This window comes from Rattus norvegicus, chromosome 16, assembly GCF_021556685.1.
Source record: "Rattus norvegicus strain SHRSP/BbbUtx chromosome 16, alternate assembly SHRSP_T2T, whole genome shotgun sequence".
Classification (NCBI taxonomy): Eukaryota; Metazoa; Chordata; class Mammalia; order Rodentia; family Muridae; genus Rattus; species Rattus norvegicus.
In genome coordinates this window covers 87,560,018-87,574,759 of record NC_141549.1, presented here as the reverse complement: position 1 = coordinate 87,574,759, position 14,742 = coordinate 87,560,018, and the positions used below count along the sequence as shown (strand labels likewise).

General features: G+C 43.5%; 1 protein-coding gene across 6 annotated transcripts in view; it reads left to right on the top strand.

The window, feature by feature from the left end:
- Nucleotides 1–11,841, top strand: part of Tnfsf13b (TNF superfamily member 13b) — a 30,120-nt gene extending 18,279 nt beyond the window's left edge. For all 6 annotated transcript variants that reach the window (XR_015639530.1, XR_015639529.1, XM_087588991.1 and 3 more), the window contains 3 exons: nucleotides 6,733–6,845; nucleotides 6,926–7,076; nucleotides 11,168–11,841. Coding sequence is in view for 4 of the 6 variants with exons in the window: in XM_087588991.1 (XP_087445117.1) it covers nucleotides 6,733–6,845; nucleotides 6,926–7,076; nucleotides 11,168–11,280 (377 nt within the window). In the remaining 2 variants the exon portion in view is untranslated. The remainder of the gene's footprint in view (nucleotides 1–6,732; nucleotides 6,846–6,925; nucleotides 7,077–11,167) is intronic.
- The last annotated feature ends 2,901 nt before the right edge of the window (nucleotides 11,842–14,742 follow it).

Sequence of the window (14,742 nt, the reverse complement as noted above, 5' to 3'; positions counted from 1 at the left end):
TCCCTGATCATGCCGAGAAACACTGCACTTACACTTACATGACCGATGTTTGATGTGCGGTTTCTTGTGGTTTCTGGCTTCAGGACCAGGGTGATTCTGGTTTCATGGCATGAGTCAATAACTCTCCTGGTTTCTAGAAGAATTTGAGGAAGTTATTGGAAGTGTCTGTTTATATGTCACCATTCTGGTTCCCTTCAGTTGTATAAACATGTTTAATTGTTCCATGTCTGGCATTTTTGGGGGACGGTTTCTGTTAAGATTTTATTTTCTCTTGCGGTTGGTCCATTATTTGCTTACAGTTTTATTTGTCTTTTAACCTTTTCTTGAAAATTAGACAGTTTAGAAATCATAATGCGGAGCTTCTAGAAGTGAGGTACCCCACCTATCCCAGAGTCTTCTATGGGTTGCTATGATATCATTAACATACATACATACTTTCATAAACACATTTACTTGTTCAGTTGATTTTCATCCATTTATCTGTCTATCATCCATCCATCATCCATCCATCCACCCATCCTTCCATCCATCCATCCATCCATCCACCCACCTACCCATCCATCCATCCATCCATCCATCCATCCATCCTTCCTTCATCCTTCATCCATCCTTTATCCATGTATCCATCTACGCATCTATCTACACATCTATATACATACTCCATCCATGAAGTCTGTTCTGCTATCTCTGCAGTCAGCCTGGTAAATGCTTCACTCTCTGTAGTCCAAACCTCCGTAGTCATTAATCATAAACACTTGAAGCCTAAAGTCACCAGAAACTCTTCTCCATGATCTTCACAAGTTAACTTTGTACTTGAGCATTCTTCTTGTCCTAGTCATTTGGCCTTTGCTGTCAGTTTTACCATGTCTTTACCTGAGGAGTTTAATGGCGCTGTAGGAACTCACCTCGATGTCTCCATGTTCTCTGCCCTTCACATAGAACCAAGGCAAAAACCAGTTTCCTCTCAGAAGTGCCTTTTCTTTCCCACCTGACTTTATAAGGAATTCTTTCCTATTATTAACAATTTCCTTCGTTTTTTGAGATTGTAATATAATTGCATTACTTCTGCCTTTTCTTTTCTTCCTCCAAACTCTCCCATATTCCCTCCTTGCTTTATTTCAAGTTCATAGCTTCTTGATGTGTGGTCTTTCCTTTTAAAAATCAACTTATTCTTTTAAGTCTCTGCGTGGTTATGATGGTAGGGAGAATAATGGCTGTCAAAGACAGGCACACCCTAGGCTGTGAGGCCCCCTGGTTGGTTCCTTCTGCTGTGAATTCTAGGAACTGAACTCAGGCAGACATGGGTCTCGGGAGATTACTGGGATGAATGGCTAGGTGATATTCAACAAATGTGTTCTTTCAGTCACTAATTTCATGGTGATTTGTTGTGGTGGCAATGGGAAGTTCACAGTGCTACCTCAAGTCAACCTTCCCAGGGTTCCGTAGTACACAGAAGCTGTAGTATGTTCCTCAGTCTGATCTCTTCTTTTATCTTTCAGGAGTCCAGTTTTATTAATGCTGGAAATCATTCACCTTCTACTTCTATTTTGATTTATTTCCGAAAGCTTTTTCCTGTTTCTCTCCCTCCCTTCTCGCCTCCCTCTTTCCTCCACCCCCTTCCTCCCTTTCTCCTTCTTCTTCTTTCCTTGCCTGTACTGTTCAATTGAGCACAGGTAGGTTGACCAGACTGGCTTCAAACTCCCAATCATCCTGCCTCAGCCTCCCTTTTGTGGGATCATAGGTATGGGAAACCCCCTGCTCACTCTTTCAATTTGTTTTTCACAGAATCCCTTTCTTCTAAAACATCTTTTGTATCAATTAATTGAGTTTTTCTTTTTCTAATTTTCCAGATTCTTTGAACTAGCAGCATTTTTTTTTCTGGACTGCCTGTAAAATTCTTTGGAGTGTGTATATATTTGAAGGGCTCTTAACCTTTCAAAGTAGCCTTTGGCCTCGAGATGTTTGTTGTCGATAGGTTTCACATTTAAAAATGACTTATTGGGGCTGGGGATTTAGCTCAGTGGTAGAGCGCTTACCTAGGAAGCACAAGGCCCTGGGTTCAGTCCCCAGCTCCGAAAAAAAGAACCAAAAAAAAAATGACTTATTTATGTATGTCTGTATGTGTAGATGTATGATACGCATGCAAATGTGTATGTGTCTGTGGAGGGCAAGAGAAGATGTGTATATAACATGGGTGCATGTTACTCTTCTCCTGATTCCCTCAGGATAGGGTCTCAACTTTCTTGAGTTTTCTCTTGGTCAGACTATAAGGCAGTCAGCCCAGTGGCCCTTCTTCTGTGCTTTCCTCAGAGCTGGGATAACTAGTATCTGGGAGATGACTGGTTATCATCTGGGTACTGCAATCTGAAATCCAGCCCTTACAATTGTGCATGAAATAGTCTTCACTGCCATCTCCCCATCCCACATCTCCCACTTCCCTATCTCAGCCTCAGGGCCCTCGGTTACTTCCACAACCTTTGCAGCTTTCCTTTGCCCTACAGCTAAGTGCTTTCTTCATATCACTCCAGAGTAGAAAGGGACGATGATTTCCACTCAAAAGGGCACCTGGATTCTTTTGTGTGCTTATATCTTTCAACACAGGCGTTTCCCGGAGGTCAAGGAGAACTTTAACTCCCAATAGACTCTGAAGAGGGCATATGTATACCTTAGGGCATGTGCTTGCCCAATGCATGTGAATTATCTTTACATATCAATGCTGAAGGTTTTATTCTATAAATATTACTATATGTTAACATAATTATTTTCAGGTACTTTAATACATCAGTGACCTAAAACTGAGTTCACACACTTTACATGAAACAGTGTTTACTGACAACAGTAAGGGTCAGGACTCTTGACACCAAATCTTCACATTGTTTGACACAGGGAGTGAGGTGTGCCAGCTTAGAACGTCTCTCAATAGAGGGGCATCGACAAAACCCAAAAGGTAGCACTTTTGTTTATCTGTAGTCTGACTCCTATCCTGAAGTTCTAAGTGTGTTTTAAGTGGGCCGTGATATTTATACTTAAGTTTACAACTCCTGGAGCTGTTAACGTGTCACTTGGTTTACAAGCTTAAAGGGTTTAGAATTAACTCATCAGGAAACGTGCCATGCTTTGGTGGCATTTGAAAGCACAGTTGACCTTAATCAATTCTGATATTGGAGGTTATAACTTGTGTTAGTGTGTGCCTGTGTATTGTATTATGTGTTGGGTGCACCTGTGTTGTGTGCACCCATGTTGTGTGCACCTGTATTACATGCACCTGTGTTGTGTGCACCCATGTTGTGTGCACCTGTATTACATGCACCTGTGTTGTGTGCAACTATGTTGTGTGCACCCATGTTATATGCACCTGTGCTGTGTGTATGTGTTATGTGCACCTATGTTATATGCACCTGTGTTGTGTGCATGTGTTATGTGCACTTGTGCGGTGTGCATTGTGTTGTGTGTACCTGTGTTATATTCATGTGTTGTGTGCATATGTTCTCTGTACCTGTGTTGTGTGCACCTGTGTTGTGTGCACCTGTGTTGTGTGCACCTGTGTTGTGTGTACCTACATTGCATGGACCCATGTTATGTGCATCTGTGCTGTGTGCATGTGTTGTGTGCACCTGTGTTGTGTGCACCTGTGCTGTGTTCATGTGTTGTGTGCATGTGTTCTGTGCACCTGTGTGGTGTGTACTGTGTTGTGTACACCTTTGTTGTGTGCACCTGTGTCATGTGCACCTGTGTTATGTGTACTGTATTGTGTGCACCTGTGCTCATGTACACAGTAGAAGAACATGTAGAGTGAATGAAAAAAAACATGTATGACCTCTGTCTTCTTAATAAGCGTTTTTGACAAAAAAAGCTACAATGTAAAGAGCAAATAAATAAATTTAAATTAACATAGAACAAGATTTATTAAGTAAATACTGTCCCCCAGAATAATTTAAGAGTGCCTTTAGAAATCTATGTTTTACTTCACTTCTGGTGTCTCTGCCAACTCCGTGATAGGTGGGGTTTCACATTCCAGAATTTCAGTAGCGTGTTTATCCAGACGTTTTACAGAGACAGACTGTGGCTGATTACCACAGCATCGTCAATTCCAATTGTTCTACTTAGTGTAGGACTTACTGACTCAGTGATTATTAGGTGCATATCTGCTGTGGGATAAAAAGTCCTGGGAAGTTATAGGCGGGCAAATGAGCTGGCCTGACCATGGAGGAGTTGTAACCCCAAGGCGGGGGAAATGTCCTCTATGTTCAAATTATCCACTCATTTTTAATAGACCATAAACATAATCACCTTTGACACAGTCATTGTTTTTAACTTTTATAGCAACACTTTTTCCATTGTTTGCTTTGCTTTCTTTGAGACAAGATCTCTCTTTGTAACCCGGACTGCCCTAGAACTTTCTATGCTAGACCAGGCTGGCCTTGAACTCCCCACTTGGGATCTAGAGGTGCATACCATCATGCTGGACTGGTAACAATCTTTACATTAACTCTTTCTCAGGTAGTTCAGTACTCAATGATCTAACATACCTTGGGCATATCCTGTCATTTAAATAAAATAAACACTGACTTGTTGGAGACCTCTCACTAGACTTATGCTGTGCACAGATGATAAAGAGGGCTTGCCTTTGATATTTGCGTTTGATGGAACCTGCTTCTCTGAGCCTGTTATTCTGATGAGCACTGGGTAGGGGGGTATTTTTAAGAAAATTCTTGGAATTCCTACTTGTGAAGAAAAGTGTGGTGGTCATTTCCATTCACCTCAGGGCCACGCCACTCTGGGGAGCACACGGAGTGGAAGTGGCTCCAGGGAGTGAGTGCACACAAGACTTAGACTGACGAGAAAGAGCACCCATGATGCTTCTGTATGTGTCTGCCCATCTCCAGCATTGACACCTTTCCCCCACTTTCCCCCAGGAGCTTCCCCCAAACCTCATCCATCTATGGTAATGCTTCCTTAAGGAGCCAGCTCAATGATCCTTATGCACCACAACCTGAATTCACAGTGGTCTCCCCTCTGTTTTACTGTTGATGTTCTTAGCCCCTTCAAATTTTCAGAAACATGCTTCTTGTTCAGTGTTCCTCTGGACACTTATTTGAGTCAGGAATACACATTAGTACATTTCTAGTAAATTCTACACTGTAGAAAAAGAATAAGGAGGTGCTCCTTCCCCTTCAAGAAATTAAAAGTAGAACTGCAGTGTGATTTAGCAATTCTACTCCTGGGTTTATAGATAAGAAAACTAAATCAATACTCTAAAGAGACAACTGGACTCACAAGTTCATTGCAGTACTGATCACAACAGCCAAGAAATCAACTTGATGTCTGTCCATCACCAGAGGAATGAGTAATAGTGTCATGGGGCATGGGCTACTGGATGAACCTGTGAGACAGGCACAAAAATATGTGTCACTACAGGATCTCTTCTGGACTCATTTGATTGGTTAGAGAACCCATAACCCCTTTTTGCTTATTGAGATGACATTTTAAGACAGGCTTAGTAATTCCCATTGTACAAGAATGGCCTGGCATGTTTAGACTTTCCACAGCATGGCTTGGTATTCTGTGATCCATGTGCTATGGCCCTAGTCTTCTGCCAGCTGCTTCTCTTTGTTTAGTGTATAGCTCTTCTCATTGTCTAACCTTGAGGCTCAGCCTAATGCCAGTGTTTACATGCTGTGTCTGTGCACACTCTCTGTACGATAAACTCTTCCTATGAAATGCATGTTTGTTCTCTCTCCCTGGGTGTGAGCTATAAGAAACACCTTGCTCCATTCTGGCCTGGTGCCTTGATTCCCTTTCTTGTTGCCCTCTCTGCTCTTCCTGTAAACCCTGAGCACAGTGTCTCTCTGTCATTCCGCATAGGATTAAGGAGATTTCACTGTACTGAACAGAAGCCCCTTCTGCTTCTGAACTCTGTAGTATTGGCACATAGGTTCTGAGCAGTTTCCGGTGCAGGGCACATCCCAGTCACAGTCTGCATTTTCTAGTTGTGTTCTGAAGCCAGGTTGGGGGTGGGTTTACTTTCTCTAGACACATTTTGCTAAGTTCTTCGCCAAATCATTTAGGAGATGGAAGACGATGTCCCAGAGTGCTGTGCAGAGGAAGGTGTATTCTCTCATTCAGATCCTCCCCACCACCCAGCCTTTGTAAGGAAATAGCCAGTGTGCAGAAGAAAATGTGGGCAAACATGTGGGATGAGGTCTCTTAGACACCTGCACCCAAGTTCCCCATGCTAAAACATCTATGGCAGATAGTCCAATAAAGAAGGTTCTCCTCCTCCTCCTCCTCCTCCTCCTCCTCCTCCTCCTCCTCCTCCTCCTCCTTCTCCTCCTCCAAGTCTTCTTCCTCCTCCTCCTCTTCCAACTCCTCCTCCTCCTCCAAGTCTTCTTCCTCTTCCTCCAAGGCTTCCTCCTCCTCCTCATCTTCTTCTTCCTCCTCCTCCTCCTCCAAGTCTTCCTCCTCTTCCTCCAAATCTTCCTCCTCCTCCTCCTCTGCCTGAACTCCTCTTCCCCTCCTCCAACTCCTCCTTCTCCTCCAAGTCTTCCTCCTCTCCCTCCTCCTCCTCCTATTTCTCCTCCAAGTCCTCGTCCTCCTCAAAGTCCTCCTTCCTCCTCCAAGTCCTCCTCCTTTCACTTTTTAGAATATGTGGTGTGCTGTTTTAAATTTAGTGGGAGGGAAAACCGCTTTTCTCAGTTTACTGTCTCATGAGTAATTCTCTCTCTGCTGCAGGAACTTACACATTTGTTCCATGGCTTCTCAGCTTTAAAAGAGGAAACGCCTTGGAGGAGAAAGAGAACAAAATAGTGGTGAGGCAAACAGGCTATTTCTTCATCTACAGCCAGGTAGAGTCAGGCTCTCCTCCACCCTGGTCCAGTGCTTTCACCGTGCTTCACGTCTGGTGACATCCTGGTTTGTTTCTCAGGTTCTGTACACGGACCCCATCTTTGCCATGGGTCATGTCATCCAGAGGAAGAAAATACACGTGTTTGGGGATGAGCTGAGCCTGGTGACTCTGTTCCGATGCATCCAGAATATGCCGAAAACACTGCCCAACAATTCCTGCTACTCCGCTGGTACGTAGCTGTCCTAAGACCTGCTTAGCAAGATGATGTAGACTAAGCTGTGGCATCTGATCCCCCCAAAAGTGCTGCTTTGTGATCTTAATGGAAAGGCCTTCTGCCATTGATTGTGCTGTTTGTTTTACAATGATCTGTGTGAACTGAGAAAACCGATGTCATTACTAATGGTCATACCATTTTTATAAAACTTAAGAGAGAGATGGGAATGAAGAGGCAGCTCAGGAGTGAGGAGCATTGGCTGCTCCTCCAGATGATCTCAGCTTCATTTCCAGTACCCACATGGCAGCTCCCATGTACCTCTAGTCCCAGGGGACCTGACCCTCTCCTCTTGCCTCCTTGGGCCCTGTACATACATAGTGCACACATAGCCATGCAATACCAACACACATAAAATAATTAAGTCCAATAAATATGCTTTTAAAAAATTAAGAATGAGTGTCACCGAATTTGACATTGGAGCAATTCTTATTTCTCTTCTACTCTTTCTCTGACACATCCATAGGTGATTATAATGTTTTTTACCACTGCTACACTTTTTAACCACATTCCACTTCTGCAGTATTTCTTCTTCATCTAAGCACGGCCCCTTCTACTTTCCTGTGATTGTCTGTGTTAGCCCCACTGAGTTTAGTTAGGGTTGCTTCATGAGCATGGGAGGAAGGTTATTTGCTGGAGCCTGGGCAAGTTTTAGTGGTTACACCGCTGGAAAAAATGGCACCTCCCAGAAGCCAGTCACTGTCAATAGTGTTTCATGGAGGGATGTGGATTTACAAGCCATGAGGCAAAGCTGAGGGTCCCAGTCTTGTTCTGGACCTGTGCAGGTAACCACAGCTGTGGAATGTCCACAAAGGGACCAAGTCTAAGGTCTTACATTATAAGAACAGCAGCAGGGACAATGTCTTCTCACCGACAGATGCAAAACCCTGAGAGCCCTCCGGGTTTTCTTTTCCTGTTCAGTTCTCTAGCAACTTCACCATTAGTAGTCACGCTTCCTTACTCTTGTAACCTCCTCGTCTCTGGAGTCTCCGAGACTCAGAAATGACATGACAGGATATGATATCATGGCATGGCATGATGTAATATAATAACACAGCACAGCACAGCACAGCACAGAAGTTCCTCAGCTTCAAGCTACAGCATGCCTGGCCCAGCAATATGAGCATGTCCTGGGAAAAATAGCTCCCATCAGTCCTGAGTGCAAGGAAGGGCATATTGCAGAATGGTTGGGTTAGTTCTCGTGTTTAAACAGGTAGATACCTCAGACACCTGACTAGTTGGGAGCTCAGAATGGCAGCCTTCCATCAAGCACAGGGACACAGAAGCATAAGGGAAGGCACGCTGACTCCGTACCAGCCTGTCCACACTGGAATTGCCAGCATTTTTCTCATTTCATTTCAAATTATCAGCACTAGTTTTAGAAAACTGTGTTTCCCTTACACTTGTGTGTGTCTCTCTGATGGCTTTGACAAATCTATTCAGAACCCAAATAACCTCTCTAGTCTTGGCTACAGTTGCCACCAACAGTGGGGTGAAACCCGGGGCTGTGAATCACCCCTACAGTACTTCAAAAGTTGCTACGCACAAACGCTCTGGAACCAGAGCGAACATGGTTCCACTGCAGAGGCCATGGCCCACTAGGTCTGCAGCCCAGTGACTTCCGTGGCCAGGAAGAATTCTGTCATGTTGAAAGTCCCTAATTTTCATAGAGGAGTCTGCGTCTGTGCCCAGTGCTGACCAGCATTTTGGTGTTGTGAAATATTTACCCATGGCAAAGCCTCTCTACTCTGTTGCCCACACTTGCTACGGGATGTCACAGTGTCACAGCTGATACCCCACAGACATTTCCACCCACTGGATTTTCCCTTAGCTCCCTCCCTCTCGTGGATTTCCACAGACTCCCCAGGTACTATTCTTTTTAAAGATCCTTTAAACATCCTTTGATGTTGAAGATACATCTCAGTATCAGTAGGTCGAGCTGAACATGAGAAACAGCTCCAAGACATTTCAGGCTTGTCACTTTAATTTTGAATTTGTTTTAGGACCCTACACTAATCTGCCCAAACCCAAGTGGGTTAACTTGAGACAAAAGCATGGTACCGAGGAACTATCATATGTACAAAGATGAGTGATTGTCTTTGATAAGTTGAGTAGGCTTCTTGTAGTGAAAAGTGTCACAGCTTATTGCTACAGCCTAGAGGAACAAAAGTAGCCAATTACTCAGTGTTGGTATTTTAAGTAGAAGCCTATAGTACAAGCAGCAGTTCTCAATCCATTGGTCACGACCTCTTTGGGGGTCACATATCAAATACCCTAGATATCCTGAATATCAGGTAATATACATTACAGTTCATGACAGTAGCAAATTTACAGCTATAAAGTAGCAACAGAAATTAATTTTATGGTTGCACGTTACCACAACATGAGGAACTGTATTTATTAAGGGGTTTCAGCGTTAGGAAGGTCGAGAACTACTACTGTAGTGGTTCACACCCATTTCTGGAGCTTGCAGAGTTTGCCACAGTCCTGTCTGTGGTATTACATCATGCTTAGCACCCAGGGCAGTCACAAATCCACGCAGCACATATGCTATGATCGTCTCCTAACTACATAAGGTAACTAATTCCTTAATGCTTTGCCAATTTCAAGACACAAATGTAAGGCATGTCTGTGGAACATTGCTTTGTCTGTGTTGGTTACCTGATGGATAGAATTTGGTTCCTGAACAGAACTTTATACTTCTAACTCACAGAATACATCCTTATAAATTAGCCACAAACTAACATTTCAAGGAGTTTATAACTTTGTTTCTTTTGATCCTAAAGATAATCATGGTCATTTAAGTAAGTCCATAATATAGAAGGCTGTGAGAAGAAACTCAAATGATAAAAAGCAGAAACCTGGACTCAAACAAAATCTGTTAAACAGTGTGGATTATTATTAAATAAGCATTTTATTTTTAGATATTTGCTTTTGGCTTTTTTGAGGCAGGATCTCACTCTGTATCCTGGTCTGAGTTTTCATTTCATGTATAGCCCAGGCTAGACTTGAACTCTGAGGTTGGGAATACTGGTGCCACTGTGCCTAGCTTATTTTTTTAAAACTTCAAAACTATTTAGAGTTTAAATGCATAATTTAAAAGTATGATCACAGAGTGGTAAGGTTTCAACTGAGTGAAGGCATTTGCCACGCTGCAAGCTTGGCAACAGGAGTTTGATAACAGAACCTGTGTAGAGGAAGGAAGGAAAACCAACTGCACAAAGTCATCCTCTGACCTTGTTTGAGTTAGGGTTAACTGCTGTAAACAGACATCATGACCAAGACAACTCTTATAAGGACAACATTTAATGGGGCTTGCTTACAGGTTCAGAGGTTCAGTCCATTATCATCCAGGCAGGAGCATGATAGCATCCAGGCAGACATGGTGCGGGAGCTGAGAGTTCTACATCTTCATCTGAAGGCTGCTAGGAGAAGACTGGCTCCCACATAGTTAGAAGGAGGGTCTCTTTGACCAACCCACACTGACACACCTCCTCCAGCAAGGCCACATCTACTTCAAGGATGCCACTCTTCCTAATAGTGCCACTCCCTGGGCCAAGTATATTCAAACTACCAAAGACTCCACACATGTGCTGTTACCTGTGTCCATAACCATCTCTCTCTCTCTCTCTCTCTCTCTCTCTCTCTCTCTCTCTCTCTCTCTCTTCCTCTCTCTCTCTCTCTCTCTCTCTCTCTCTCTCTCACACACACACACACACACACACACTATTAACTAATACAAAAAAAATCAATAAAAAGAGATTACCATAATGCTGGGTTTCTCTCAGTGACTATATGATATCCTCCCAAAGAACAAGGTTTGATCTACCTGACAGTGACATTTGCCACTGGAAATTCGGTCTATGTACAGCAAATACACATCTGCTGGTATCTTTTGGTTGTACCCACTTAAGTTTAAAGCTCACAGGATTGTGAGTAGTTGTTGAACAAAGTGTGAATGCTGCGTTGACGAGATACAATAGCTTCTCCTAATGTACTCTCTAGTGAACAGCAACTATGGAAAACTCTTGTCGCCCCCTTTCTCCCAGGCATCGCGAAGCTGGAAGAAGGGGACGAGATTCAGCTTGCAATACCTCGGGAGAATGCCCAGATTTCACGGAACGGAGACGACACCTTCTTTGGTGCCCTAAAACTGCTGTGACCCACTTGCTGGAGTATGTGACCCCTTCCCTCCTCTTCTCTGTACCTCCGAGGGAGAAACGGACCACTGGAGATAACAAAAGAGGGGGAACGTCGTCACCGGAAGTTTTCCCGTGAGCTGTTGAATCTGGTCCAAAGCAGGAAATACAACAGGCAGCCACATCCAAAGTGGGTCATGTGAGTTATGAGAAATGGAGCCACATCCAAAATGACAGGACTAGGAAGGCTGTTTACTCCTGTCCTATGCCAACACGCACCGCCGCACCCTTGCTTTTCGCCGTGGGAGGCACACGTTCCGAATGCGGGGAGATTTCCTTGTTTTGTGATTCACCGTGAGAAGAGGGCCCACCTTTCCAGGTCACTGAAGCATTCACGCAAAGTCTCAGGATTTACCCTCCCTCCTCATGCTAAGTACGCGCGCCTCTTTCCCAGGTAACACTTTGGAAAGGTTTTGTGTTGGGTTGTTTGTTTTTAAATCTAGGAGTCTGGAACTGGCTATAGACAAGAATACTTAACAAATTCAACTGTAAAATAAACTTAATTAAAACCGTTTAAGTGTTAAGTAATTGACTGTCGAAGTTTTCTTGGTTTGGGTCAAGCTGGCAATTGCTTCTGATTATCAAAGCGTTTTTGACAGAAGGAAAGAATTCGCTCCTTTCGGATCACAGGTGTATTTTATAATGACTTCCGGTTGCTTTATAAAATGGTATAGAAGATACATCTGACCTGCACAGAGATCACGAGTGTGAAGCTCATGTAAGCTTTGCTTTCAAGGGTGTGCTTGTGGCGGGGAGAGATTTCCTCCAGGTCCCGTGTGGGGCGGCGGCGGCTGCTGCTGCTGCTGCTGCTGCTGCTGCTGCTGCTGCTGCTGCTGCTGCTGCTGCTGCTGCTGCTGCTGCTGCTGCTGCTGCTGCTGCTGCTGCTTCAGATCAGGTGATAGAGTCCAGAAGGAAAGAGCTGCCCTATTTGCTCCATAACATTTGGGGTTTAAGCAAGCTCCATAGCACCTGGTGTAAAACAGAGGCATATATGCACACCCCGTGAGGACCCTGCCTGAGAAGTGGCAGGTGGGGAACAGCATTCATTGCCTCAGAGGAATGGCTTAATGATCTCCCTAGCATTGCCGCTGTGGTCGATTGACAAATAAAAGCACTGTGCCTTCTGACCATCGCCAAGACCATTGGGTCTGCCTCTGTCACTTTTGAGAGTTCTTTATACAACCATAACTTTGAAAAATCAGGTGAGAAGAAGTGCTGGGGCAGTAACGTTAAAGTCTGGATATTTTATCCATCTCCAAGGAATCTTTTGATGTCTACCCATCATCGTTACTGCTCAGAGAGCGAAGTTCAACAAACATGCTGGGTTTGACTAGGAGTGTTTAGGGAAAGAACCCAGCGGTGGTACACGGGAGACATAAGAAGACTGATTTTTAGCTTTCTCTGTAATCTGCACACTGATTTCCATAGTTTCTAGACTAGCTTACATTTCAGCTGCTGCAATGAGAGTTCCCCTTTGTCCTCGGCCCCGCCAGCGCTTGCTGGCACTAGAGGTTTTGACGACAGATTGATTTGACTACAGCGAAATGGGATCTCGCTGTGGTTTTATTTTCATTTCTATGGTGGCCGGGGATGTTGGATATTTCACATGTTTATTGGCTGAGCCAGCTTAATCTTTTGAGGAGCGGTTTCATTTCATTAGCCCATTTATTTATTGGACCGTTCAGTTTATTAGTACCTGTGCATTTATTTTGCTTGGGTTCCTATATTGTTTTTGGAGTCCGGAGTCTGGAGCCTTTAACTACTAGGGATCTTGTCACGAGTTCTTATATATTCTGGGTATCAAACCACTATCAGATATTTAGCCTTCAATTTTTTTCTCCTACACTGTAGGCTGTTCATTTGCTAGATACTACGGTTTCGTTGGCACAAAGCAATCTTTTAATTTCACAAACTCCCATTTTTGACTGACAGGTCGTTTCCTGAGCACCGGGAGTCATGCTCTGAAAGCACTAGCCTGTGCAGGGATTTTGAGGTGTTTCTCCGATTTCCCTCTATCACCTTGAATTTTAGGTCTCGACACAATAAAGGTCATACTTAACAAACCTACAGTTAACATCATGCGAAGTGAGAAAAACAGTCTAAAAGCATTTCCACTAAGATCAGGGTTAAAAAGAGAGAGTATGCGTGCTTCATCCACACCAATTTCATGCTGCACTTGAACTCTAAACCAAACAGCAAGTGGAGGAAACAAAGGGGATTCGAAAAGGAAAGGAAGACCTCAGAGCATCCCTGTTTGCAGGTGGTATAATTCTCTATTCTAAAGCATAGATATTCAACCAGAAAAAACCTGAGGCTCATGCATTCCTTCAGGAAAGGGAAAGGACACAAGATTATCAGACAGTAGACGTTCTGTAGACCAATGGTAAACGTGCTGATTTGTGGGTTGAATGAACTGGTGTTGGAAATGGTTATCAAAGAGGTCTGCAAATATGATGCCATCCCCATTCAGACTCCAAGGTTCTTTTAAGGCATTTTAGAGCTGAGCAGTCTTTAGAGTCTTATTCCCTGTACTTTGGCCAGGCATGGGCCACAATGTGAACCACCGTTCACTGCAGATAGAAACATCTAGGCTGATGAGGGCCTAGAGATGCCTTAATCTCTATGAACCTAATGGTAAGTCGTTAGGAGTTGGTCTAATATGACATCCATGCAGCAGAATATCAGTTGTAGGTTCTCTCCTAGGGCCTCTAGTCTTTCTAGCTTCAGGTTCATAGGCAATGCTATTATTCCCAGAAGTAAAGTAAAATGCAAATCGTAAGGACCCTAGATAAACAAACCAAGCCAGAGAAAACTGAACCATGGATCAGATGGTACTCAGTGGAGCAGAGCAAGAGACAGATACAAATCCTCAGCTACAGCATCTTAATTTATTTTATAGAGGTTCCAGAAGTATACACTGGAGGAAAGATAGCCTCTTAATCAGAACTAGGTATCTGCATAAAGAGTGAAGAAGATCTTTATGGCCCACTTATACATCATATCGATTAAATGGATCAAAGACCTTAATTTAAGAGTTGAAACCCTTAAACTATGAAACAGCTTAAAATAAAATAACCCAAAAAGAATGTCAGAGATGAAAATTTCCACATGTGACCAGTCATCGTTAAAACACAGGAAGACGATATATAAATCCACCCCATGGGATGTAAGTGCACAGGAGCACAGATATAGAAACAACCCTTTTAAAATGGTGGAAGTAGGGAATCCTCTCTCTTTTCCCTTCTTCCTCTCCTCCATGAAGGATATTATTTTGTTTAGAGCCAAAGATTATTTTTTGTTCTAATGCTAGCTTCTTATTAGATAATCTATAACAGGGGCACTCAGATCTCAGTCCCACTAAAGCTTGGTGTTGCTTGGACAACTTCATGAATATGTACAAGTTATGCTTTGCATGCTGCGTATGA